At 43.2% G+C, this 26,719-nt stretch overlaps 2 protein-coding genes across 2 annotated transcripts in view; one reads left to right on the top strand and one right to left on the bottom strand.

The window, feature by feature from the left end:
- ears2 (glutamyl-tRNA synthetase 2, mitochondrial) overlaps positions 1-1,514 on the bottom strand; it is a 16,954-nt gene extending 15,440 nt beyond the window's left edge. The window contains exons 1-3 of the mRNA XM_046837330.1: positions 1,206-1,514; positions 737-892; positions 409-595 (exon numbers count right to left, since the gene is read on the bottom strand). Of these exons, the coding sequence (XP_046693286.1) occupies positions 409-595; positions 737-892; positions 1,206-1,437 (575 nt within the window). The 5' untranslated portion in view covers positions 1,438-1,514. The remainder of the gene's footprint in view (positions 1-408; positions 596-736; positions 893-1,205) is intronic.
- sp6 (Sp6 transcription factor) overlaps positions 1-26,719 on the top strand; it is a 27,499-nt gene extending 780 nt beyond the window's left edge. Inside the window, exon 2 of the mRNA XM_046837329.1 lies at positions 24,549-26,719. Coding sequence (XP_046693285.1) covers positions 24,572-25,471 — 900 coding nt within the window. The 5' untranslated portion in view covers positions 24,549-24,571 and the 3' untranslated portion in view covers positions 25,472-26,719. The remainder of the gene's footprint in view (positions 1-24,548) is intronic.

Genomic DNA, 26,719 nt, shown 5'->3' with positions numbered 1-26,719 from the left:
ACACACACACACACACACACACACACACACACACACACAGGTTATCATATCTAAAACACACACACACACACACACACACACACACAGGTTATCATATCTAAAACACACACACACACACACACACACACACACACATATCTGACACACACACACACACACACACACACACACACACACACACAGGTTATCATATCTGAAACACACACACACACACACACACACACACACACACACACACACACAGATTATCATATCTGAAACACACACACACACACACACACACACACACACACACACACACACACAGGTTATCATATCTGAAACACACAGATGTGATTTTTCCTTTGTTAAACACGTGTGTGTGTATTCAGGGATGATAACAGGTGTGTGTGTGTGTGTGTGTGTGTGTGCGTCTGTCCTCTGCGCAGTGCTTCCTTCTTCAGCAGCTCTAATCTGTGATTGGTGCAGAAGCAGTAGTAGGCGTGGCCTGATTCTATGAGAGATGCTGCAGCAGCAGAATATAAACTCAAGCGCTCAGACTGGACATACGGACCATACACACCTCCTCTAGATACACTCTCATCAGGGGGGATACCTACACACACACACACACACACACACACACACACACACACACACACACAGGACTGATTACTGACCAGTGGGTTTGCTTTTCATGTACATCATGCAGGTTTGCTCATGTTCTTGCACTTTGGTTGCTATGGTGATGTCATACCCGCCCACTCGAGTGTGTGTTCGATGTCCTGGGCCGCTCCGTGTACGATACGTGACTGGTCCGTGTCCTCCAGACGCAGGATGAACGTCCCACCATGCTGCTTTGCAAACAGGAAGTTATAGAGAGCAGTACGCAAACCGCCCAGGTGTAGAAACCCTAACACACACACACACACACACACACACACACACACACACACACACGTTCTTATGCTGAATGGTTACATGTGAGTTAAAGGCAAATTCTAAAAAAACTCAAACTACATGCGTGTCTGCACACAGTTTACTGTATTACTGTATCATTACTGTATCATTACTGTATAAAATAAACAGGAAATAACACTTTTATTATGAAATGTGTGCACGTTTATTAGGAAACGTCACTTCCGTCGCGTGTTGCTAAAACATTGTATGTTTTGCTGTATCAGTAGTGTGTGTGTGTGTGTGTGTGTGTGTGTGTGTGTGGTTACCGGTGGGACTGGGGGCGAATCGGACCCGCACCTCTGTCTCGTCAACACACACACTTCCGCTGCGGGTGTGTGTAGAGCGGGTGTGTGTGCGCGCGGGGTCTCTGAGCCCTGACCCACTCCGGCTCGGTTTTCTGTTATTATTAGAAGATAATTGTCGGCAGAAGCGCGCGCTGAATCTGAACATCAACCCGGTACCGAGCACCGAACCGCCGATGACCCGAGACACCCCCATGTTTTACACACACACACACACACACACACACTACTGAAACAGCAAGGAGATCATCATCACACACACACAGATACGTTTCAGCAACACGCGACGGAAGTGACGTTTTCTAATAAACGTGCACACATTTCATAATAAAAGTGGTTTTTTGTTTATTTTATAAATGAATTTGATATGAGTATTTTAATTAAATTTAAACAATATTACAGAAGCTTTAATTTGTTATAAAGAAAATAAAGTGAAATAAGCAGAGCTCGACTGGGCCACTGAACACCTACAATCAACGTTCTGTTACACTCTTGATGATGGAGCTCCACTTAAGACCAAAATGATCAGGGAGAATAAATCAGCACAGTGGTATAATGATCATACACACACCTTAAAACAGACCACTCTAAAATTAGAATGTAAATTGAGTCAAACCAAATGAACAGTATTTCAAATAGCATTGAAGAAGAATCTCCTGAGTTCTAGAAAATCTCTTAGTGCTGCTGATCAGCATATTTCTCCTCCCTCATAGAAAATAACAAGCAGAATCCTAGATTTTTATTCTGTACTGCAGCAAAATGAACAGGAAATAAAAGCACTGCACTCACATGCACACCATCAATAGGTAGTAATGATTTCATTAACTTTTTTAATAATAAAATTAAAAACATCAGGCAAGAAATCCAGACGATTAAAATAAATCCAGACTATTTTATAAATAACCCTGTAGACAGCAGTGTCATTATAACAGACCATCAATTACAAAGTTTTACTCCTATTCAAGAGAACGACTTCATTTCATTTATTTCCTCATCAAAATCATCAAACTGCATTCTCCATCCCTCACCTACAAGTTTCCTCAAACAGATCATTCCAGAGGGAATTGAACCTGTTTTAAAATAATAAACTCTTCCATTAGCACTGGTTTTGTACCTAAATCCTTCAAACTGCAGTTATCAACCCCCTAATTAAGAAACCTGACCTTCACCCTGTCAGCTGTCCAACTACAGTCCAATATCAAACCTCCCCTTTATCTCCAAGATTCTAGAAAAGGTTGTAGCACAGCAGTTCTGCTCACATCTACTGAGGAAGAACATTTATGAAATGTATCAGTCAGGATTTTGGCCTCATCATAGCACAGAGACGGCGCTAGTTAAGGTGGTAAATGACTGTTATTGGCCTCTGATCAGGGTTTTGTCTCTTTACTTGTTTTGACCTCAGTGCAGCTTTTGACACCATTGATCATAATCTCCTGCTTGCTGGACTGGAGAACGTTGTTGGAATAAGCAGCAAGAGTCCTCACTAGATCTAGAAAATATGATCACATCAGCCCTGTTTTAATCATCTACACTGCTCCCAATTACATCTCACACTGATTATAAAATATTACTACTGACATAAAAGCAGTGAAAACACTGAAAGCTTGTGAAGCCACAGCTCCATGCAGTTCCTCATTTGTCCACAGAGTGGTGCTGTGCTCTGCTCTGAGCGTTGTGTCACAGCAGGCTCCCTCCTGACTTACTGTGTGTGTGTGTGTGTGTGTGTGTGTGTGTGTGTGTGTGTGTGTGTGTGTGTTTGTAAAAGAATTGAATGAAACCTGCAGTAAATTATGGACCATCACACCATCACTCTCATGTTCCTCACATCACCCTCAGTTCAGGGTTTCTTTGTTGAGATCGGGTTCCTCAGTGGCTCTGAAGTTTAAATGCCCTCTTCCTCAAACTTCTCACCAGATTCTGCTGGACTGTCAGCTGTTTCCTCCTGACTCTACTGCAGGAACTCAGTCAGGACTCAGATCCTCCTCACTCACACACCTTCACTCAGTAGAAGTGCAGATCCTGATGTTTTAAAAGATTCTGGTAAAAGCTGAAGTTCTGACTGCACTTTTTGACTGAAGTGAAAGTAAAGAAGTTTGGGTTCTGACATGTTCTTCAGTATAAAGTAGTGATTATTACGACCTGTTTTAGTGTCACGCTGGAACTGAACCTCACGTCATATTATTACTTTAATCTGAAAATTATTTCAGATGTTGTTCTCTAATGAATGTATCAGACTGAAGATCCACCATGTAGAACACAAGCAGAGAGAAGATGATGATGATCAGGTGATCAGGAACGTCTCTGTTCTCAGTCATGTTCTCATCACTGACTCCCTCTGTCTCATTCACATTAACCCCAGACTTCTTACTGACTTCTGCTCTGCTCACTGTGAGCTTCAGAATCTAGTCTACGTCTGTGGTGTGTGAGAAACAGGAGATGATCCACCAGTGGAGTGAAGAAGCAGCACAATGACATGAAACATGTTGATGAGCTGAAAACGGTGCAGTGAGAAGAATAAATATTGATGATGTCATCAAACAGATTAAATCTAAAGTAACAAGTCTGATGTGAAAATGTAAGAAGTAGAAAGAACAGATATTTGTGTAAAAATGAGTGAAAGTGAAAAGTTCAAAAAAATAAACAGTAAAAAACTGAAACCAGAAAAAATCCACTGAAGTAAAATAACAAAGTGTTTATACTTCATTACTTCCCTCCTCAAACACACACACACACACACACACACACACACACACACACACACACACAGTACACACACACACACAGTACACACAGACAGACACACACACACACACACACACACACACACACACACACAGTACTCACACACACACACACGTACACACTCACACACACACACACACACACACACAGTACTCACACACACACACACACACACAGTACACACACACACACACACACACACACACACAACACACACACACACACACACAGTACACAGTACACACACACACACACACACACACACACACACACACACACACACACAAACACCAATAGATATAAAAACACACACACGTACACACTCACACACACATTCACAAATGCATTCAGAGACACACATACATATACATACACACAAACACACACACATGCATTCTAGTCAACATCAACGTGTCATATGAAGTTGTCTAGTCTGTGTGTGTGTGTGTGTGTGTGTGTGTGTGTGTGTGTGTATGTACTCAGTAATGGAGGCGCCACAGCTCTTTAAGAATCAAAGGAGATGGGCGGAGTCAGGGAGGAAGTCTCTACCTGAAAATACAGGTGTGCACTACAATCAAAGCCTGACTCGCTAAAATACTGCCTCGCTCCTCTAAACACAGGGCGCCACAGCCAGGGTGTGTGTGCGTGTGTGTGTGTGTGTGTGTGTGTGTGTGTGTGTCTGTGCCGGTAGGATTTGTGGATTTCCAGCACAGAGGAAATGTGGCATTGAGCAGCTGTGTGTTCAGGAATTTAAGAGAGGAAGTTAACATTAGCATTAGCCTGCAGTGCTAACCCTGAGAACACTGAGTCCTGAAGAACATATATACACACACACACACACACACACACACACACACACACACACACAATCATTTTAAACATTGTAAGTAAATAATTTTTATGATGATAAATTATATATATATATATATATATATGATTATTATTAATGATCAGAATTAATAAGAAAATGTCAAGTACAGTATTTACTTATTAAACTCATTTAAACACTCATCATTCAGAGACAGACAGATAGAAACATCAGGTAGTGTGCAGAAGTTAAATATAACTTGTGTATAATGAGTATGAATTGAGTATACAGTTTTGTATATAAATAGTGCATATAATCCTTGTTGTGACTGCAGTGTACATGCCTCCAGACGCTAAAGCTAAACTAGCTATGGGGGAACTACACACAGCTATCAGCAATCTGCACATCCTGAAGGATCTTTCAACCACTCCAACCATAATCTCTCCTGCTCTACCAGAGGGGACAACACACTGGATCAGGTTTACACAAACATACCTGAGACATACACGGACATTCCCTTCCCCCATCTGGGTCAGTCTGATCACCTCTCTTTATTCATGCTACCAAATACACACCACTGATCAAACGGGTGAAATCAGCTATGGGGAAAGTAAAGGTGTGGCTGGAGGGAGCATTTCTTTTCTACAGGACGTTTCAGGATGCTGACTGGAACATGTTTGTCTCACAGGCCACACTGGACTCTCAGACAGACATGGACATTTACACATCATTTGTTTTGGACCAGATCAACACATGATCACTACCATCAAACATGTGAAATGTATAAATGTATGGATGAACTCTGAGGTCCATCTCCTGTTGAAAGCAAGAGATGCTGCTTTTAAATCTGGCAACGCAGATGACCACAACAGAGCCAGGGCCAACCTGAGAAGAGGGAAAGAACAGGAGAGCCAAACACACATACAAACTCCACATAGTAGAACACTTACACAACTCAGACTCCAGATGCATGTGGAAAGGCATCCAGACCATCACAGAATACAAACCAACATCATGATCTCCACCAACCAGCAGTGGCTTCCTACTGAAAGAACTCAATCACTTTTTTGCTCATCTCTAAAAAAAGCAACCACTGACTCTTCTATTACTCACAGTTCACTTTCACTCTCAACAACACACCCTACATACTGTACATCCCATATACCATATCCATACACACACCTTACATACTGTACATCCCGTATACCATATCCATACACACACCTTACATACTGTACATCCCGTATACCATATCCATACACACACCCTACATACTGTACATCCCGTATACCATATCCATACACACACCCTACATACTGTACATCCTGTATACCATATCCATACACACACCCTACATACTGTACATCCGTATACCATATCCATATACACACACACCTTACATACTGTACATCCTGTATACATATCCATACACACACCTACATACCGTACATCCGTATACCATATCCATACACACACCCTACATACTGTACATCCCGTATACCATATCCATATACACACACCTTACATACTGTACATCCTGTATACTGTATCTATATACACACACACACCTTACATACTGTACATCCGATACCATATCCACACACACCTTACATACTGTACATCCTGTATATATCCATACACACCTTACATACTGTACATCCTGTATACCATATCCATACACACACCTACATACTGTACATCCTGTATACATATCCATACACACACCTACATACTGTACATCCTGTATACTGTATCCATACACACACCTTACATACTGTACATCCTGTATACCATATCCATACACACACACCTTACATACTGTACATCCTGTATACCATATCCATACACACACCTTACATACTGTACATCCTGTATACTGTATCCATACACACCTTACATACTGTACATCCTGTATACCATATCCATACACACCTTACATACTGTACATCCTGTATACTATATCCATACACACCTTACATACCGTACATCCTGTACCATATCCATACACACACCTTACATACCGTACATCCGTATACCATATCCATACACACCCTACATACTGTACATCCGTATACCATATCCATACACACACCTTACATACCGTACATCCTGTATACCATATCCATACACACACCCTACATACTGTACATCCCGTATACCATATCCATACACACACCTTACATACTGTACATCCGTATACCATATCCATACACACCCTACATACTGTACATCCGTATACCATATCCATACACACACTTACATACTGTACATCCTGTATACCATATATCCATACACACACACACACCTTACATACTGTACATCCGTATACCATATCCATACACACACTTACATACTGTACATCCATATACCATATCCACACACACCTTACATACTGTACATCCTGTATACCATATCCATACACACACCTTACATACCGTACATCCTGTATACCATATCCATACACACACCTTACATACTGTACATCCCGTATACCATATCCATACACACACCTACATACTGTACATCCTGTATACCATATCCATATACACACCTACATACTGTACATCCTGTATACCATATCCATACACACACCTTACATACCGTACATCCCGTATACCATATCCATACACACACCTTACATACTGTACATCCCGTATACCATATCCATACACACACCTTACATACTGTACATCCTGTACCATATCCATACACACCTACATACTGTACATCCGTATACCATATCCATACACACCTTACATACCGTACATCCGTATACCATATCCATACACACACCTACATACTGTACATCCGTATACCATATCCATACACACACCTACATACTGTACATCCTGTATACCATATCCATACACACACCTACATACTGTACATCCTGTATACCATATCCATACACACACACCTTACATACTGTACATCCCGTATACCATATCCATACACACACCTTACATACTGTACATCCCGTATACCATATCCATACACACACCTACATACTGTACATCCTGTATACCATATCCATACACACACCCTACATACTGTACATCCCGTATACCATATCCATACACACACCTTACATACTGTACATCCCGTATACCATATCCATACACACACCTTACATACTGTACATCCTGTATACCTGTATCCATACACACACCTTACATACTGTACATCCTGTATACCATATCCATATACACCTTACATACTGTACATCCTGTATACTGTATCTATACACACACACCTTACATACTGTACATCCGTATACTGTATCCATACACACACCTTACATACTGTACATCCCGTATACCATATCCATACACACACCTTACATACCGTACATCCCGTATACCGTATCCATACACACACCTTACATACCGTACATCCCGTATACCATATCCATACACACACCTTACATACCGTACATCCTGTATACCTGTATCCATACACACACCTTACATACCGTACATCCTGTATACTGTATCCATACACACACCTACATACTGTACATCCTGTATACTGTATCCATATACACACACCTTACATACTGTACATCCGTATACTGTATCTATCCATACACACCTTACATACTGTACATCCTGTATACCATGTATCTATACACACACCTTACATACTGTACATCCTGTATACTGTATCTATATACACACCTTACATACTGTACATCCTGTATACTATCTATACACACACACCTTACATACTGTACATCCTGTATACCATATCCATATACACACCTTACATACTACATCCTGTATACCTGTATCCATACACACCTACATACTGTACATACTGTATCTATACACACACCTTACATACTGTACATCCTGTATACCATATCCATACACACCTTACATACTGTACATCCTGTATACCATATCCATACACACACCTTACATACTGTACATCCGTATACCATATCCATACACACCTTACATACTGTACATCCTGTATACCATATCATACACACACCTTACATACTGTACATCCGTATACTGTATCCATACACACCTACATACTGTACATCCTGTATACTGTATCTATCCATACACACCTACATACTGTACATCCGTATACCATATCCATATACACACACATACTGTACATCCTGTATACCTGTATCCATACACACACACATACTGTACATCCTGTATACCATATCCATACACACCTTACATACTGTACATCCGTATACTGTATCCATACACACACACCTACATACTGTACATCCTGTATACCATATCCATACACACACACCTTACATACTGTACATCCTGTATACTGTATCCATACACACACCTTACATACTGTACATCCTGTATACTGTATCCATACACACACCTTACATACTGTACATCCTGTATACTATATCCATACACACACCTTACATACTGTACATCCTGTATACTGTATATCCATACACACCTTACATACTGTACATCCTGTATACTATCTATACACACACCCTACATACTGTACATCCCGTATACCATATCCATACACACACCTTATGTACCGTACATCCCGTATACCATATCCATACACACACACACTTACATACTGTACATCCTGTATACTATATCCATACACACACCTTACATACTGTACATCCTATACCATATCCATACACACACCCTACATACTGTACATCCTGTATACTGTATCTATATACACCTTACATACTGTATACTGTATCTATATACACACATACTGTACATCCTGTATACTGTATCTATACACACACCTTACATACTGTACATCCTGTATACTGTATCTATACCCACACACCTTACATACTGTACATCCCGTATACTGTATCTATACACACCCTACATACTGTACATCCTGTATACTGTATCTATACACACCCTACATACTGTACATCCTGTATACTGTATCTATATACACACACACACCTTACATACTGTACATCCCGTATACCATATCCATACACACACCTTACATACCGTACATCCCGTATACCATATCCATACACACACCTTACATACTGTACATCCCGTATACTGTATCCATACACACACCTTACATACTGTACATCCTGTATACTGTATCCATACACACACCTTACATACTGTACATCCTGTATACTGTATCCATACACACACCTTACATACTGTACATCCTGTATACTGTATCTATACACACACACACCTTACATACTGTACATCCCGTATACTGTATCTATACACACACCCTACATACTGTACATCCTGTATACTGTATCTATACACACACACCTTACATACTGTACATCCTGTATACTGTATCTATATACACACACACCTTACATACTGTACATCCTGTATACTGTATCTATATCCATACACACACCTTACATACTGTACATCCCGTATACTGTATCTATACACACCCCCTACATACTGTACATCCTGTATACTGTATCTATACACACACACCTTACATACTGTACATCCTGTATACTGTATCTATACACACACACACCTTACATACTGTACATCCTATACTGTATCTATACACACCCTACATACTGTACATCCTGTATACTGTATCTATACACACACCTTACATACTGTACATCCTGTATACTGTATCTATACACACACCTTACATACTGTACATCCTGTATACTGTATCTATACACACCCTACATACTGTACATCCTGTATACTGTATCTATACACACACCTTACATACTGTACATCCTGTATACTGTATCTATACACACCTACATACTGTACATCCTGTATACTGTATCTATACACACACACCTTACATACTGTACATCCCGTATACTGTATCTATATACACACCTTACATACTATACATCCTGTATACTGTATCTATACACACCCTACATACTGTACATCCTGTATACTGTATCTATACACACCCTACATACTGTACATCCTGTATACTGTATCTATATACACACCGTACATACTGTACATCCCATATACTGTATCTATATACACACACCTTACATACTGTACATCCCATATACTGTATCTATACACACCTACATACTGTACATCCTGTATACTGTATCTATACACACACCTTACATACTGTACATCCGTATACTGTATCTATATACACACCTTACATACTGTACATCCTGTATACTGTATCTATACACACCTACATACTGTACATCCTGTATACTGTATCTATACACACTACATACTGTACATCCTGTATACTGTATCTATACACACCTACATACTGTACATCCTGTATACTGTATCTATATACACACCTTACATACTGTACATCCTGTATACTGTATCTATATACACACCTTACATACTGTACATCCTGTATACTGTATCTATACACACCTTACATACTGTACATCCTGTATACTGTATCTATATACACACCTTACATACTGTACATCCTGTATACTGTATCTATACACACACACCCTACATACTCCTGCAGCTTGATGGGAGCTGACCTCCTGTAACACTGTCCTGTAGGACCTCCAGCACGTCTTGCCCTATTACTGCCCAGAACACCTTGAAAAACCCCACAGGGAGACTATCTATACCTGGCACCCACCCGTTCTCCATGCCCTGTAGAACCTCCTGAAGCTTAGCCAGTGTCAACTCCCTGGCCACTGACTCTGTGAGCTTAGGCAGGTCTTTGAGGAACCTCTTCTCCACTGCCTGTGCCGCTGACCTCTCACTGCTATACAGCTTCGAATGTTCATTAGGCTCTGATTCTTTTCACTCACCATGCGTAAATCTTTTCTGTCCATTCTTTTGTTCTAAACTGAAGAAGAATTTAGAAGGAGCATCCATCTCAGTGACACTTATAAAACATGAGTGGACCAGCGCCCCCTGTGATGTAGTGTCTAACAGGTCATTCATTTTATTTTGGAAAGTTTTAATATGCCAGTTTAAAACAATTCCATAAAAAATGAAAGACTCTCTAAAATTAGAATCTTCTAAAAGTGCGTTGTTAAAATACCAGTAGCTGCTCTTAGGTTTTATGTTCTTTTTACTGATGGTGCACTGAACCATACTGGTCCACGGGTACTGTCTTTGTTTTTTATAAAAATTTCTCCATATGTCACAGAGATCAAGGGTCTCCACCAACTCCCACAGACCCTTACGGGAAGCTACGAGGTAAAATGAAAATCACCCCCAAAACTAAAAACTGCAGTTTAAAATAACATTGTTGAGTTTGTGTAAAAACTTAATTCTCTCCACTGCACTGGTGTTCCACACAGATAAACACTAAAACCTCATTCTCACAAAAAACTTTTACTTTTAAAAGCCTCCCGTTTAGAATTTCTTCTACAGTGTAAGAAACAGGATTAAAATTGCGAGTAAAAAGCAGGTCAGCACCACTAAGTGACGTGTTGTGGCTTAAAATCACCAACTCGTCCCACTCCTTCACCCAGCAGCGTTACTGCTGTCACTGTGGGTCTCCTGCAGCACATCAACACCTTTCTGTCTTATAAACTCATAAAGCTTCGTTCTCTTTCCATAATCCCTCGCTCCAGAGTCTACTGTGACTTTTTCAGCTTCCAGGCCCGGTTTAGCTGAGCAGGGCTTCTCCTGGTCCGGTTCGGCCGAGCAGGGCTTCTCTGGGGTGGGAAGAGAGAGAGAGAGAGAGAGAGAGAGAGAGAGAGAGAGAGAGAGAGAGAGAGAGAGAGAGACAGGTTTATAGATAGTGTATAGATAGTGTGTATAATATGTGCACAGATACACAATATACACTATGGAACTTGTGTGTTATTATGGGATGTAGAACAAAGCCATGTGGCCGAGTGTGAGACAGAGAGCAAATTAAAGCTAAACGCTTATCTCACACACAAAAAGAACATGTCTACTGCAAACACGCCATAATACCTGTTTGCATAGTGTGCATATGTGTGTGTGTGTGTGTGTGTGTGTGTGTGTGTGTGTGTATATGTGTGTGTGTGTGTGCGTTTCGATGAACGAAAGTGGCAAATAAATAAAGTATTGCTGAGTATTTAAGTGTGTGTATGTGTGTGTGTGTGTGTGTGTGTGTGTGTGTGTGTGTGTGTGTGGGTGTGGGTGTGTTGTGAAATGATATGAATGCATTAGTGAGAGAGAGAGAGAGAGAGAGAGAGAGAGGACAGAGACAGAGATCAGTGAGATGACAGTGAGACAGATGAAATTGTTTCCTGTCTGTTCCAGCTGTGTGAGGTTTTCATCTGACAAGTCGAAACAAGAGTAAAGCCTCTAGTGTGTGTGTGTGTGTGTGTGTGTGTGTGTGTGTGTGTGTGATAGAGATCACAGACATCTCTTCTCTGATGAGTGAAGCTGAGAAACTGACTGCACATCAACACTCAAGTTTGTCTCACTCTGTACCTCTCTCTCAAACACACACACACACACACACACACACACACACACACACACACACACACACACACACAATCTCTCTCTCTCTTCTCCTTATAAACCGTAGTAATTAAATAATTATAATGAATTTTATTAGTAAATGAAGTCATTATCATGATCTGATTTTATTATAATGTTGAATATCTGTGAAATAATGCCATGTTATAGCAGCTACAAACACTCATTCCCTCACCATCCTCTCTCTGATCTCAATCTGATCTCTATCTGATCTCAATCTGATCAATCTCCAATCCCAATCTGATCTCGATCTGATCTCTCTTCAATCCCAATCTGATTTCTCTCCAATCTCAATCTGATCTCTATGATCTCTTTCTGATCTCAATATGATCTCTCTCCAATCTCAATCTGATCTCTCTCTGAACTCAATCTGATCTCGCTCTGATCTCTATCTGATCTTAATCTGAACTCTCTGTTCTCAGTCTGATCTCTCTCTTATTTTAATTTGTTGTCAATTTAAACTCTCTCTTTTTCTCAATCTGATCTCTCTCTGATTTTCTCTGTTTTCAATCTGATCTCTCTTTGTTCTCAATCCAATCTTTCTCTCTAATCTCTCAATCTGTTCTCAGTCTGAGCTCTCTTTTCTCAATCTGATCTTTCTCTCTAATCTCTCAATCTGTTCTGTCTGATCTCTCTCTTTTTTCTAAATATGATCTCTCTCTCTAACCTTTCTCTGATCTCTCTGGTCTCTCTCTCTGTTCTCAATCTATTCTCAGTCTGGGCTCTCTCGCTCATTTCTTAATCTGATCTTTCTCTGTTTTCAATCTGATCTCTCTCTGATCGCTCTCTGTTCTTAATCTGATTTCTCTCTGATCTTTCTTTGATCTCAATCTGATCTCTCTCTGATCTCAATCTGACTCCTCTCTGATCTTTCTCTGTTCTCAATCTGATCTCTCTATGATCTTTCTCTGTTCTCAATCTGATCTCTCTCAGATCTTAATCTGACCTCTCTCTGTTCTCAATCCGATCTTTCTCTCCAATCTCTCAATCTGTTCTCAGTCTGAGCTCTCTCTCTCTCTTTTCTCAATCTGATCTCTCTCTGTTCTCAATCCAATCTTTCTCTCTAATCTCTCAATCTGTTCTCAGTCTGAGCTCTCTCTCTTTTCTAAATCTGATCTCACTCTGTTCTCAATCTGATATCTCACTGATCTCAACATGATCTCTCAGATCTCATTCTGATCTCTCTCTCTCTCTCTCTCTCTGTTCTCAGTCTGATCTCTCTCTCTGATCTCAATTTGATATCTCTAAGATCTCCATCTGATCTCTCTCTGATCTCAATCTGATATCTCTCAATTCTCAATCTGATCTCTCTCCGATCTCATTCTGATCTCTCTCTGATCTCATTCTGATCTCTCTCTTCTCTCATTCTGATCTCTCTCTGGTCTCTCTCTGTTCCTGCCCTACTGTCAGAGCTGCTGCTGTAAAGAATTAATTAACACCTCCAGACTCCAGCAGTGCTGTGCATGGTGTAGTACAGATTTCGGTGTACATGATACGTGTCCTGCAGGATGTGGATCTGAGATCACCTGTTGGTGTATGTAAGATGTTTGTACAGATCCTTAACCAAGAAAAATAATCTTATTTAATTAGCTCAACATGGTGACACAGATCTAATGACAGCGATACTGACTAAGGCACTGGCAGAGCTACTGACAGGGGGGCTGACAAATATATGGACAGGGGTACTGACAAGCATTCTGACAGGGGTACAAACATGGCTACTGCCAAAGATACTGATAGCGGTACAGACAAGGGTACTTGCAAAGATACTGACAGGGGTACAGACTAGGATACTGCCAAAGATACTGATAGGGGTACAGACAGGGGTACTTACAAAGATACTGACAGGGGTACAGACAAGGGTACTTACAAAGATACTGACAGGGGTACAGACAAGGGTACTGCCAAAGATACTGATAGAGGTACAGACAAGGGTACTTACAAAGATACTGACATGGGTACAGACAAGGGTACTTCCAAAGATACTGATAGGGGTACAGACAAGGGTACTTACAAAGATACTGATTGGTTTACTGATAGGAGTACTGAAAAAAGATACTGACAGGGGCATTGACAGGGGTACTAACAGGACTACTGACAAAGCTATTGAAAGGGGTACTGATGGGAAACTGATTCTTCTTCTTTTCTTTTGGCTGCTCCCATCAGGGGTTGCCACAGCGGATCATCTGTCTCCATACATATTGTCGTCCTCTACATCTCCCTCTTTCAACCCAACTACCTGGATTCTTCCCTCACCACATCCATAAACCTCCTCCTTGGTCTTCCTCTTTTCCTCCTTCCTGGTGGCTCCATTCTCAGCATTCTCCTACTGATATACCCCATGTCCCTCCTCTGCACATATCCAAACCATCTCAATCTCACCTCCCTCACCGTGTCTCCAAAGTGTCCTACATGCACTGTCCCTCTATTAAACTTATTTCTAATCCTGTCCATCCTCGTCACTCCCATACTTCCTGCTTCACCATCTCCACACCATCCAACCTTCTCTCTTTCTCATTTTCCTCGTTCATCAGCTGCTCAAAATAATCCCTCCATCTTCTCATCACACTCTTCTTACTAGTCAACACATTTCCATCTCCATCCTTTATTGCTCTAACTTCTAGCACATCCTTCCCAGCTCGGTTCCTCTGCCTGGACAATCGCTACAAATCCTTTTCTCATTCCTTAGTGTCCAACTTCTGCTCTCCTGCACTTCCTCATTCCACCACCACCATGTTTCTTTGTCTTCATTTCTATTTCCAGATGTCACACCAAGAACCTTTAAAGCTGTCTCCCTTATAGTTATAGAAACTAGTTCATGCTTTTGTTACTTCTAGATTAGACTACTGTAACGCTTTACTGTCTGGGTGTGCGAGTAAGTGCATAAATAAGCTTCAGTTAGTCCAGAATGCAGCAGCAAGGGTCCTCACTAGATCTAGGAAATATGACCACATCACCCCTGTTTTAATTAGTCTACACTGGCTCCCAATCAAATCTCGCATTGATTATAAAATATTACTACTGACGTATAAAGCACTTAACGGTCTCGCACCGCAGTATCTGAGTGAACTTCTGTACCAGTATGATCCTCCACGCCTACTTAGATCAAAAGGTGCTGGCTATCTGTTGGTTCCTCAAATAATGAAGACTACAGCAGGGGCAGATCTTTCTTATAAAGCCCCACAGTTATGGAACAGCCTTCCAATCAGTGTTCGGGACTCGGACACAGTCTCAGTGTTCAAGTCGAGGTTGAAAACTTATTTATTTAGTCAAGCCTTTTATCAGTAGATTTTTCTTAGGTAAGGGCACAGATCTGAGGGCATGGATATAGAGTGTTTGGTGAACTGGTATATTTGTATGCTGTCGCCCCTCACATTCACACGCTCACTCAGGTTTGTTGAACGGTGGTGTGGTGGGTCGCCTCATCCCAGAGATCCCTCATGTCTGTGTTACCTTCTGGTTCTCTCTTTTAGTTATGCTGCCATAGCGAGTCTTGCCGGAGTCCAAACTGCACAGTGACATTAACTTTCATACACCAATAGTTACACTTAATAATCCATATCCTTCTCTTCCCGTCACCCTCTCTCTCTCTCTCTCTCTCTCTCTCTCTCTCTCTCTTCGGTCGAGTTAAACATGCTCCTGAGGCTCCAGTGACCACTGTTCCTGCCCCTCTCCCCTCCGTGGATCTTCACACTTCTGTGCAGCTCGGGACGGTCTCTCATCAACACCTTGGGTGGTTCCATGTAATTCCGGAGTAGAACGGGTGCTTTGAGGACGGATTGACTGTAGTTGGTGTCAGCGGTCTGCTGCACTGACTCGAGTGCAGTTTGCTTCTGATCATCATCACTGTACCCGCAACTTTGCATATATGCTTCAAATGGACATTTGGTGCAACCCAGATGAGGATGGGTTCCCTCTTGAGTCTGGTTCCTCTCAAGGTTTCTTCCTTTGCCATCTCGGGGAGTTTTTCCTTGCCACAGTTGCTCATCAGGGACAAACATACTTACAAAGAACATATTTACATTTAATCACCACATTATCTGTGTAAAGCTGCTTTGAGACAATGTTCATTGTTAAAAGCGCTATACAAATAAAAATGAATTGAATTGAATTGAATTATCACGTCTGCAGTAGTTCCACAATCATCCAGCACCTCTTCACCACCACCGAGCTCCTGTCTGACCTCTTCCATGAACCTCACACTACAGTCTTCCTCCTTCAGCTTCCACCATCTTATTCTTCTTTCAGTCCTCACTCTCCTTCTCTTCTTCTTCACCTCTAAAACCATCCTACAGACAACCATCCGATGCTGTCTAGCTACACTGTCCCCCGCCAACACCTTACAGTCTCTTTCAGGTTGCATCTCCTACATAAAACATAATCATTTACATTTACATTTACATTTGCGGCATTTAGCTGATGCCCTTATCCAGAGCGACGTACAAAAGTGCCTTAAATCTCTAGTAATGAATAAATCTACACTGTACGCAAGATTACAAACTTTAATATAAATATAACTCTTGAATTCTACAAACTTGGAAAGTGCTAATTTAAGTGTTTCAGGAAGATGAAGGTCTTCAGTCGTCGATTGAAGATAGTCAGGGACTCTGCTGTATGGACATCTAGGGGAAGTTCATTCCACCACCTCGGTGCCAGAACAGAGAAGAGCCTTGAAGTGTACTTACCTCTCATTCTGAGAGAAGGTGGTACCAGTCGAGCAGTGCTGGAGGATCTCAGACAGGTAAGATGGTGCTGGTCCATTTTTGGCCTTGTAGGCAAGCATCAGTGTTTTGAATCTGATACGTGCAGCTACTGGAAGCCAGTGGAGGAGCAGCAGTGGGGTGGTGTGGAAGAACTTGGGCTGATTGAACACAAGTCGTGTAGCTGCGTTTTGGATCATTTGCAGTGGACGAATAGCGTTCAGGGGAAGACCTGCCAGCAGAGAGCTGCAGTAGTCAAGTATTGAAATGACAAGAGACTGAACAAGGATCTGGGCAGCCTGTGTGGACAGAAATGGTCGAATCCTTCGGATGTTATAGAGAAGAAAACGATAAGAACGAGCAACATTAGCGACATGTGGGAAGAAAGACAGTTCATTGTCCATAGTTAACCCAAGGTTACGAGCAGTGGCTGAAGGGGAGAGCAGAGAGTCATGAAGTGTTATTTCGAGATCTTGACCTGGAGATGAATCACCTGGGATGACCAACAGTTCTATTTTGCAGGGGTTGAGTTTTAGTTGGTGAGCACTCATCCATGAAGATATAATCCGCCTGTGTGCACCTTCCTCCACTCTTATACATCACCCTATGATCCTCCTTCTCCTTAAAATACGTGTTCACCACTGCCATTTCCATCCTTTTAGCAAAATCTACCACTATCTGCCCTTCCACATTCCTCTCCTTAAAACCATACCTACCATCACCTCCTCATCACCTCTGTTCCCTTCACCTACATGCCCATTTAAGTCTGCCCCAATCACCAATCTTTCATTTCTAGGTTCACCTTCTACCACTTCATCTAACTCACTCCAGAATTTTTCCTTCTCCTCCATCTCACAACCCACTAGTGGAGCATAAGCACTGATGACATTTATCATCCCGTCAACTTCCAGCTTCACGTTCATCACCCTATCAGAAACTCTCTTCACCTCCACTACACTCTTACTGTACTCTTCCTTCAGAATCACCCCTACACCATTTCTCTTTCCATCCACACCATGATAGAACAGTTTAAACACCTCCCTTTCCACTTGGTCTCCTGAACACACAACATATCTACCTTTCTCCTCTCCATCATATCAGCTCCCTCTCTCCCTTTTTCCCTCATAGTACCAACATTTACAGTACCAACCTGAACCTCCAATCTCCTCCACTTCTCCTTTCCCTGCTCTCTCTGTAGACGTCTTCCTCCTCTCCTTCTCCTCCTTCGGCCAACAGCAGCACAATTTACACCGGTACCCTGTTGTTAATGATACCTGTGGTGGTTGTTGGTTGCTCCACCAATCCGCTATGAAATTCTGATTTCTGTATATTTGATTTGGCACATGTTTTATGCTGGATGTCCTTCATAACACAAACCTCCACATTTATCCGGGTTGAGACACTGAGAGTCTCCTGACTTGAGTAACACTAATGACTGGAGTAACGGGGTACTGACAGGGTACTGAAAAAAAGACAGTGACAGGGGGTACTGACAAAGCTACTGGCTAGAGTTACTAAAATGGGTAGTTATTGGGGTAGTGACAGGGCTACAGATTTACAGATGTTGCTGATGGAGTGGATCTGAATTAACACTGAATTTAACACACACACACACACACACACACACACCGACACACACACACACACACACACACACACAGGAATAAACACGAATCCCTCCGCGCGCAGCTTCCTTCAACTTCAAAGAGTCGCGCGGTGGAAAGGTGTGGCTCCGTGAACATTCACGTCATAAAGTAAATCCGCGCGCGCACATCCGATCCGCTCCGGTCCAGTGTGGAGTAGTGTGGAGAGATCTCCGAAGCGCGTGCAGCCGTGAAACGCTCAGGTGAAGCTTCTCACCGTCACACAGGTAAAAAAAACTCCAATCTTTCAGATATTTTATTTCTTTCTTTGATTGTTTTTTAGAGAGAAAAAAATGAACGCAAACGTTTCTGAAAAAGTTCAGGGAAACACGGACACGGTGCGCGCACGCGACTCACTCATCTGAGCACTAAAGGACTGAAACTTGTATTTAGAAGGAAAGTGTGAACGCGTTAAAGTTCGGTTCCGGTGTGATTTATATTCCAAACCGTGTTACTGGGTCCGATTCCACACACTGCTCACGTGCATGTAATCCAGATGTGACCCTGTTCTCATTCTTTTACACTTTCATATAAATATATACATTCAGAAAGAGAGAGAGAGTTGTGTTTTGTGTGTGTGTGTGTGTGTGTGTGTGTTTATTTCCCTGAGTTGGACAAGACACTTTACTGATGTCTGATGTTCTTTCTAATCCAGAACTTTAGAAGTTGAATTGTTTTGAGATCCAGATGATGAGATTTTCTCGAAGTCAATCCTAAATTGAATTGGGTGTAAATGCAGGTGTGAGGGTTTTGTGTTTGGTCCTTCCCTCACTGGTCTGTACCGGCTCAGAGCTTTGGTGAATTCTGATGATCTAACGTCTGCCAGCTGAAACTGGTCTAAACCAACGAGCTTCTCTTCTCACCACCGTCACCATGGGTCTTGTGATCTCCACACTGCTGTATGCACTTTATTTCCTGCAGCTTAACAGTTCAGAAGTGATTGAGTTAAACTCAGCGTGAATATTTATATTTATTAAGGAAATAAATAAGATTTGTATTAAATATAAAAAAAATGGACAGGATGGAATCATGTCATGAAATCATGAAAAATAACACGTATGCGCTGTCTCACCGTCACACCGTCACACACCGTCTCACCCAACTTACTGCCTCACCGTCACACACCGTCACACACCGTCACACACCGTCTCACCCAACTTACTGCCTCACCGTCATACCGTCACACACCGTCACACACAGTCACACACCGTCTCACCCAACTTACTGCCTCACCGTCACACCGTCACACACCGTCTCACCCAACTTACTGCCTCACGTCTCACCGTCACACCGTCACACACCGTCTCAACCAACTTACTGCCTCACATCTCACGATCTCACCGTCACACCATCACACACCGTCTCACCCAACCTACTGCCTCACGTCTCACCGTCACACCGTCACACACCGTCACACACCGTCTCACCCAACTTACTGCCTCACATCTCACCGTCACACCATCACACACCGTCTCACCCAACTTACTGCCTCACATCTCACCATCTCACCGTCACACCGTCACACACCGTCTCACCCAACTTACTGCCTCGTCGTCACATCTCACCATCTCGCCGTCACACCGTCACACACCGTCTCACCCAACTTACTGCCTCACATCTCACCATCTCACCGTCACACCATCACACACCGTCTCACCCAACCTACTGCCTCACCATCTCACCGTCACACCGTCACACACCGTCACACACCGTCTCACCCAACTTACTGCCTCAACGTCACACCGTCACACACCGTCTCACCCAACTTACTGCCTCACAGTCATACCGTCTCACTGTCTCACCCAACGTACTGACTCACTGTCTCACAGTCACACTGTCTCACCTTCACACCATTTGTGACCGTCTCACCTACCTTACTGCCTCACATCTCACTGTCTCACAATCACACCGTCTCACTGTCACACGCCGTCTCACCCAACTTACTGCCTCACATCTCACCGTCACACCCCGTCTCACCCAACGTACTGCCTCACAGTCATACCGTCTCACTGTCTCACCCAACGTACTGACTCACTGTCTCACAGTCACACTGTCTTACCTTCACGCCATTTGTGACCGTCTCACCTACCTTACTGCCTCACATCTCACTGTCTCACAATCACACTGTCTCACCCAACTTACTGCCTTACCGTCACACCGTCACACACGGCCTCACCCAACTTACTGCCTCACCGTCACACACCGTCACACACCGTCTCACCCAACTTACTGCCTCCCTGTCTCACAGTCACACTCTCACCTTCACACCATTTGTCACTGTCTTACCCAACTTACTGCCTCACGTCTCACGACATTTACTGCCTCACCGTCACACCGTTTCACCCAACTGACTACCTCACCGCCACACCGTCTCACCCAACTTACTGCCTCACTGTCTCAGTCACACCGTCTCACAGTCACACCGTCTCACAGTCACACCGTCTCACCCAACTTACTGCCTCACTGTCTCACAGTCACACCTCACCCAACTTACTGCCTCACTGTCACACCGCCTCACCCAACTTACTGCCTCACAGTCTTACAATTACACCGTCTTACCCAACTTTCTGCCTCACCATCACACCATCTCACCTTCACACAGTCTCACCCAACTTACTGCCTAACTGTCTCACTCCGTCTCATGTCTCATGAAACTTACTGCCTCACCAACACACCATCTCACCTTCACATCGTTTTATCCAACTCACTGCCTCACCATTACACCATCTTACCCAACTTTCTGCCTCATGTCTCATGACATTTGCTGCCTCACCATCACACCATCTCACCCAACTTACTGCCTCACCGTCTCACCCAACTTCCTGCCTCACCATCTCACCCAACTTCCTGCCTCACCGTCTCACCCAACTTACTGCCTCACCGTCTCACCCAACTTACTGCCTCACCGTCTCACCCAACTTCCTGCCTCACCGTCTCACCCAACTTACTGCCTCACCGTCTCACCCAACTTACAGCCTCCCATCTTACCATCACAACGTCTTATCCAACTTACTGCCTCACTGTCTCTGGAAAAGTTATACTTGAACAAACATTCTCAACACTTCTATCTCTTATTTAATGGGTTTGTAGTGAGGTTGAGGTGTTTGCTGAACAAGTGGAGGGTTTATGAGTGTGTGGTGTGGTACGTTATAAACCTCAGACTAGCAGAATAACGTTGCCCACAGTCTGAGCTTCATATTTCTATTGATTGATGCTATCAGTCAACTGTATATGTCCCTTCTGTATTCCAGACACTATTGATCGAATGTAGATGTCCCCGTCTGTGTTTCAGACACTACTGATCATCTGTAGATGTCCCCGTCTGTGTGTGTCTGCAGTAATTAATCTGTGGGGAGATCTGTGGGTTGTTGATTAATTGCTGATGTGGATCTTCTCAAATATCACAGCATGCTGAAGGAAAGAACCCAAAGAGTTTAATGAGCACAGTGTGTGTGTGCAAGTGTGTGTGTTTTGGCCTTAGTGGGCTCTGAAGTGCACTTTATCTTCTACACACACACACACACACACACACACACACACACACACAGAACTGGCCCCACCAAGTCTCCTCTCTGTTTATGGCTCTTACTGAGTCTACAAACACACACACACACACACACACACACACACACACACATTTAAACTGTGTGTGTGTGTGTGTGTGTGTGTGTGTGTTCCTGTGTGTACAGGATCTTCTGTGGTGTTCTGACTTAAATGGATTAAGTGGCTGCATTTGTGTTGTGAGTGATCCTAATTCCCATGCTCTAAATCAACCCCCTCTTCCCACCAACACACACACACATACACACACATTTTCACACACACACACACACACACACACACACACACACACACACACACACACACACACACACACACACAAACACACAGGTCTCACAGAAAACCTACTTGTGTTGGATTTGTATGTGTAAATGGTTTGAGCAGTGTCAGAATGTACTGTGTGTGTGTGTGTGTGTGTGTGAGGTAGTGGCATGTTGCCAGGCTTCATTTGTATGTCTGTCTGGCAGACAGTTAAACCTGTTTGCTTTATAAATCACACACACATACACACACACACTTACTTTAGCCACCCCCTCCCCCTTCCTAGTGGGCGGGGCTACATCTGTCAGCAGGTCTTCACAGCTGGAATCCACCTACCTGCAATAAATGTACCCCCACACACACATACACACTTCTTACTCGTGCGCACACACACACACACACACACACACACACACACACACACACATTACAGTGAACACACTGTAAGTATTAATTGTGTTTACAAACAAAAGAATATTAAGGTAATACATCCATAAGCGCGCGCGCACACACACACACACACACACACACACACACACACACACACTTCCTTTAAATACAGCTTCTTCTCCAGCTTGTGGGAAGTACCCGGCAGTTTAGATGTATGTTTGTGTGTGTGTGTGTGTGTGTGTGTGTGTGTGTTGTGTGTGTGTGTGTGTGTGTGTGTGTGTTTCATGTTCAGACATGTTTTTATGTCTTTCCTCACTGTGTGTGTGTGTGTGTGTGTGTGTGTGTTTGTGTGGTGAGGAGGGGGAGTCAAAGCCATCAGCACCAGGGCAAGGCCTTCAGAGTAAGACACTGCTGTCAGCAAGAGTATGTGTGCGTGTGTGTGCGTGTGTGTGTGTGTGTGTGTGTGTGTAAGAAAGAAAGCAAGAAAATGTGTTTGTGCATCTGCAGAGTGATTCATGTTTACAATATTTTCTACAAAATGTCAGTGTGGACGTTACACCTGTGGTGGTGGAACACACCCCTGCCGTAGTGCAGAATGGGGCAGAAGGCTGCAGTGACGTCTCCTCACCTGCTTGTTTTTCCTCCACAGATCTCCTGTGTTCCAGTTTCTCCAGACAAGTGATCCTGCTTATACACACCAAGCCACTTCTCTCTCTCATACACACACACAAACTTACACTAATACTTACTCTCTCTCTCACACACACACACACACACACACACACACACACACACACACTTCATGGCACACCCATATGAACCATGGCTGCGGGCGGCGCCCCCTGGAGGCCCGGAAGAAGTAGGCATGTCTGGTTGGTGGGACCTACACAGTGGAGCTGCAGGAGGCTGGATGGACTTGCAGGGGTCACCATCACTTGGGGTCGGGGGTGGGGCAATGGGTCAGGGTGGGTCCATGGGCTTGCAGCCAGCCGTCAGCACCTACAACCCTGAGGCTCAGATGTGCTGCCTGCCGACGTCACCCCACGCTGGTCCACTTTACCCCCCTGATGGTTTTAAAATGGAACCGCTGGCACCGGACATGCTTCACACTCCACACCACGCCAACTCCTTTTCCCTGGAAGAGTCACAGGAAGGAGCGAGCGGTTCAGCTCGTCCCAGGTCGCAGCGCCGTTCCGGCACCAGAGCTCCGGGTCAAACGGCCTGTCGCTGCCCAAACTGCCTCAGTGCGGAGTCACTAGGAACCAACAACGATGGTGATGATGCCAACAAGCGCAAACACCTGCACAACTGCCACATCCCGGGCTGTGGGAAGGCCTATGTGAAAACCTCACACCTGAAAGCTCACCTTCGCTGGCACAGTGGTGACCGGCCCTTCGTCTGCAACTGGCTGTTCTGTGGGAAACGCTTTACTCGCTCAGACGAGCTGCAGCGTCACCTGCAGACACACACCGGCACCAAGCGATTCAGCTGCAGCGTTTGTCCACGAGTCTTCATGCGTTCAGATCACCTGACCAAGCACATGCGTGTTCACGAGGAGCAGGGAGGTCCAGAAAACACCTCACCAGCCTCTCTGGGTGACGGGGCTCTGACCTCGACTCCACCCGCCGGGGCAGCACCAAGCCTGCAGCTGAAGAGCGAAACCAGTGCTAGCGGAGACGAGACACCAGGAAACAGCACCTAACCATCACTAACTGAACATTTTCTTACCCCTGACGCTAATGCTAAACTCGACTGCACTGCTAATGCTAAAATTAAACTTGATAGTCATAGCACTGTTAGCATCAAGTGTTGAAAAAAGATATCACTGATTTAAGGTGAACATAGCATCTTTATTACACCTACTGCAGGATTAGCATTAAATGGCTATCACCTATGCTAACATTACCAACGCTTATATGTCACTGAACAAGGAGCTAGCACTGAACGCATTAGCTAGTTAATGCTGTTATTTACATAATATGGTGGATTTATGAACACTGGACAACATTGATTAATTTATATTTAGAACTGTTAGCATCCGCTAATTAACACTGAATATAGACCTGAATCGTGAGCTGAATTTTGTTAGCATTAACACAAGTTATGACTGATGTAGCGCTGTTAGCATCAACGGCAAGAGAATTATAGCAATACTTAGTTTATGTGTTAGCATGGTTGCCATTAGCTTCTACACTGATTGACTAAGAGTGAGGATAGCACTGTTAGCATTAGCTCATTACTACTGACTACTGCTGTGGTTAGCATTCAGTTAATAATAGTGATATTAGCACTGCTATTAGCACCAGTATCAGACCATATCACTCAGTAACAGCGACTGGATGTTATGTAACGTGATGGTAGCAGTGTTAGCGTAGCCGCATTGCCACGTGTAACACGTAAAACACATGCAGTAATTGATAGTTAATACTGTTTACATTAGTGCTGCTAGCTCTTACACACACACACACACGCACACACACACACACACACACACACACACAGTTTTATGTAGAATGATGATGATGATGAGGTGTCACTTGAATGCAACCTTTCAGCCTTTTATGGCTTTAATATTTAATATTTTGTAATATTTGTTTTCTGAGTGTAATTTATTAATGAACAGACAATAATAATAGTAAGGGAACAGCTGAGGGAGTTTACTGTCCTGCTTGGATTTCAGAGGTGTGTGGGAAATTGAGACGCACTGAAGGTTACTGGATGACATTCGGTCCTGGTTTGGTGACTGCAGTGGGTCTGTAACTGTCAGTGTTGGGAGAATTGAAGCAACTCTGTGTTGATAATCTGCTTTCTAACTCCTGGAACTTCACTCTGTGATTAGTGCTGGACAGAAGTGTGTTACTGTTGGAACTCTGCGTGAAGTTTGATGGCGTAAACTCTTGTGTCTGTGTCATGAGTGTGTTCATTAATAAAATCATTTGGTTGTACAGTT

Source organism: Silurus meridionalis, chromosome 24, assembly GCF_014805685.1.
Source record: "Silurus meridionalis isolate SWU-2019-XX chromosome 24, ASM1480568v1, whole genome shotgun sequence".
Taxonomy (NCBI): Eukaryota; Metazoa; Chordata; class Actinopteri; order Siluriformes; family Siluridae; genus Silurus; species Silurus meridionalis.
This window is presented reverse-complemented; position numbering and strand designations above follow the sequence as displayed.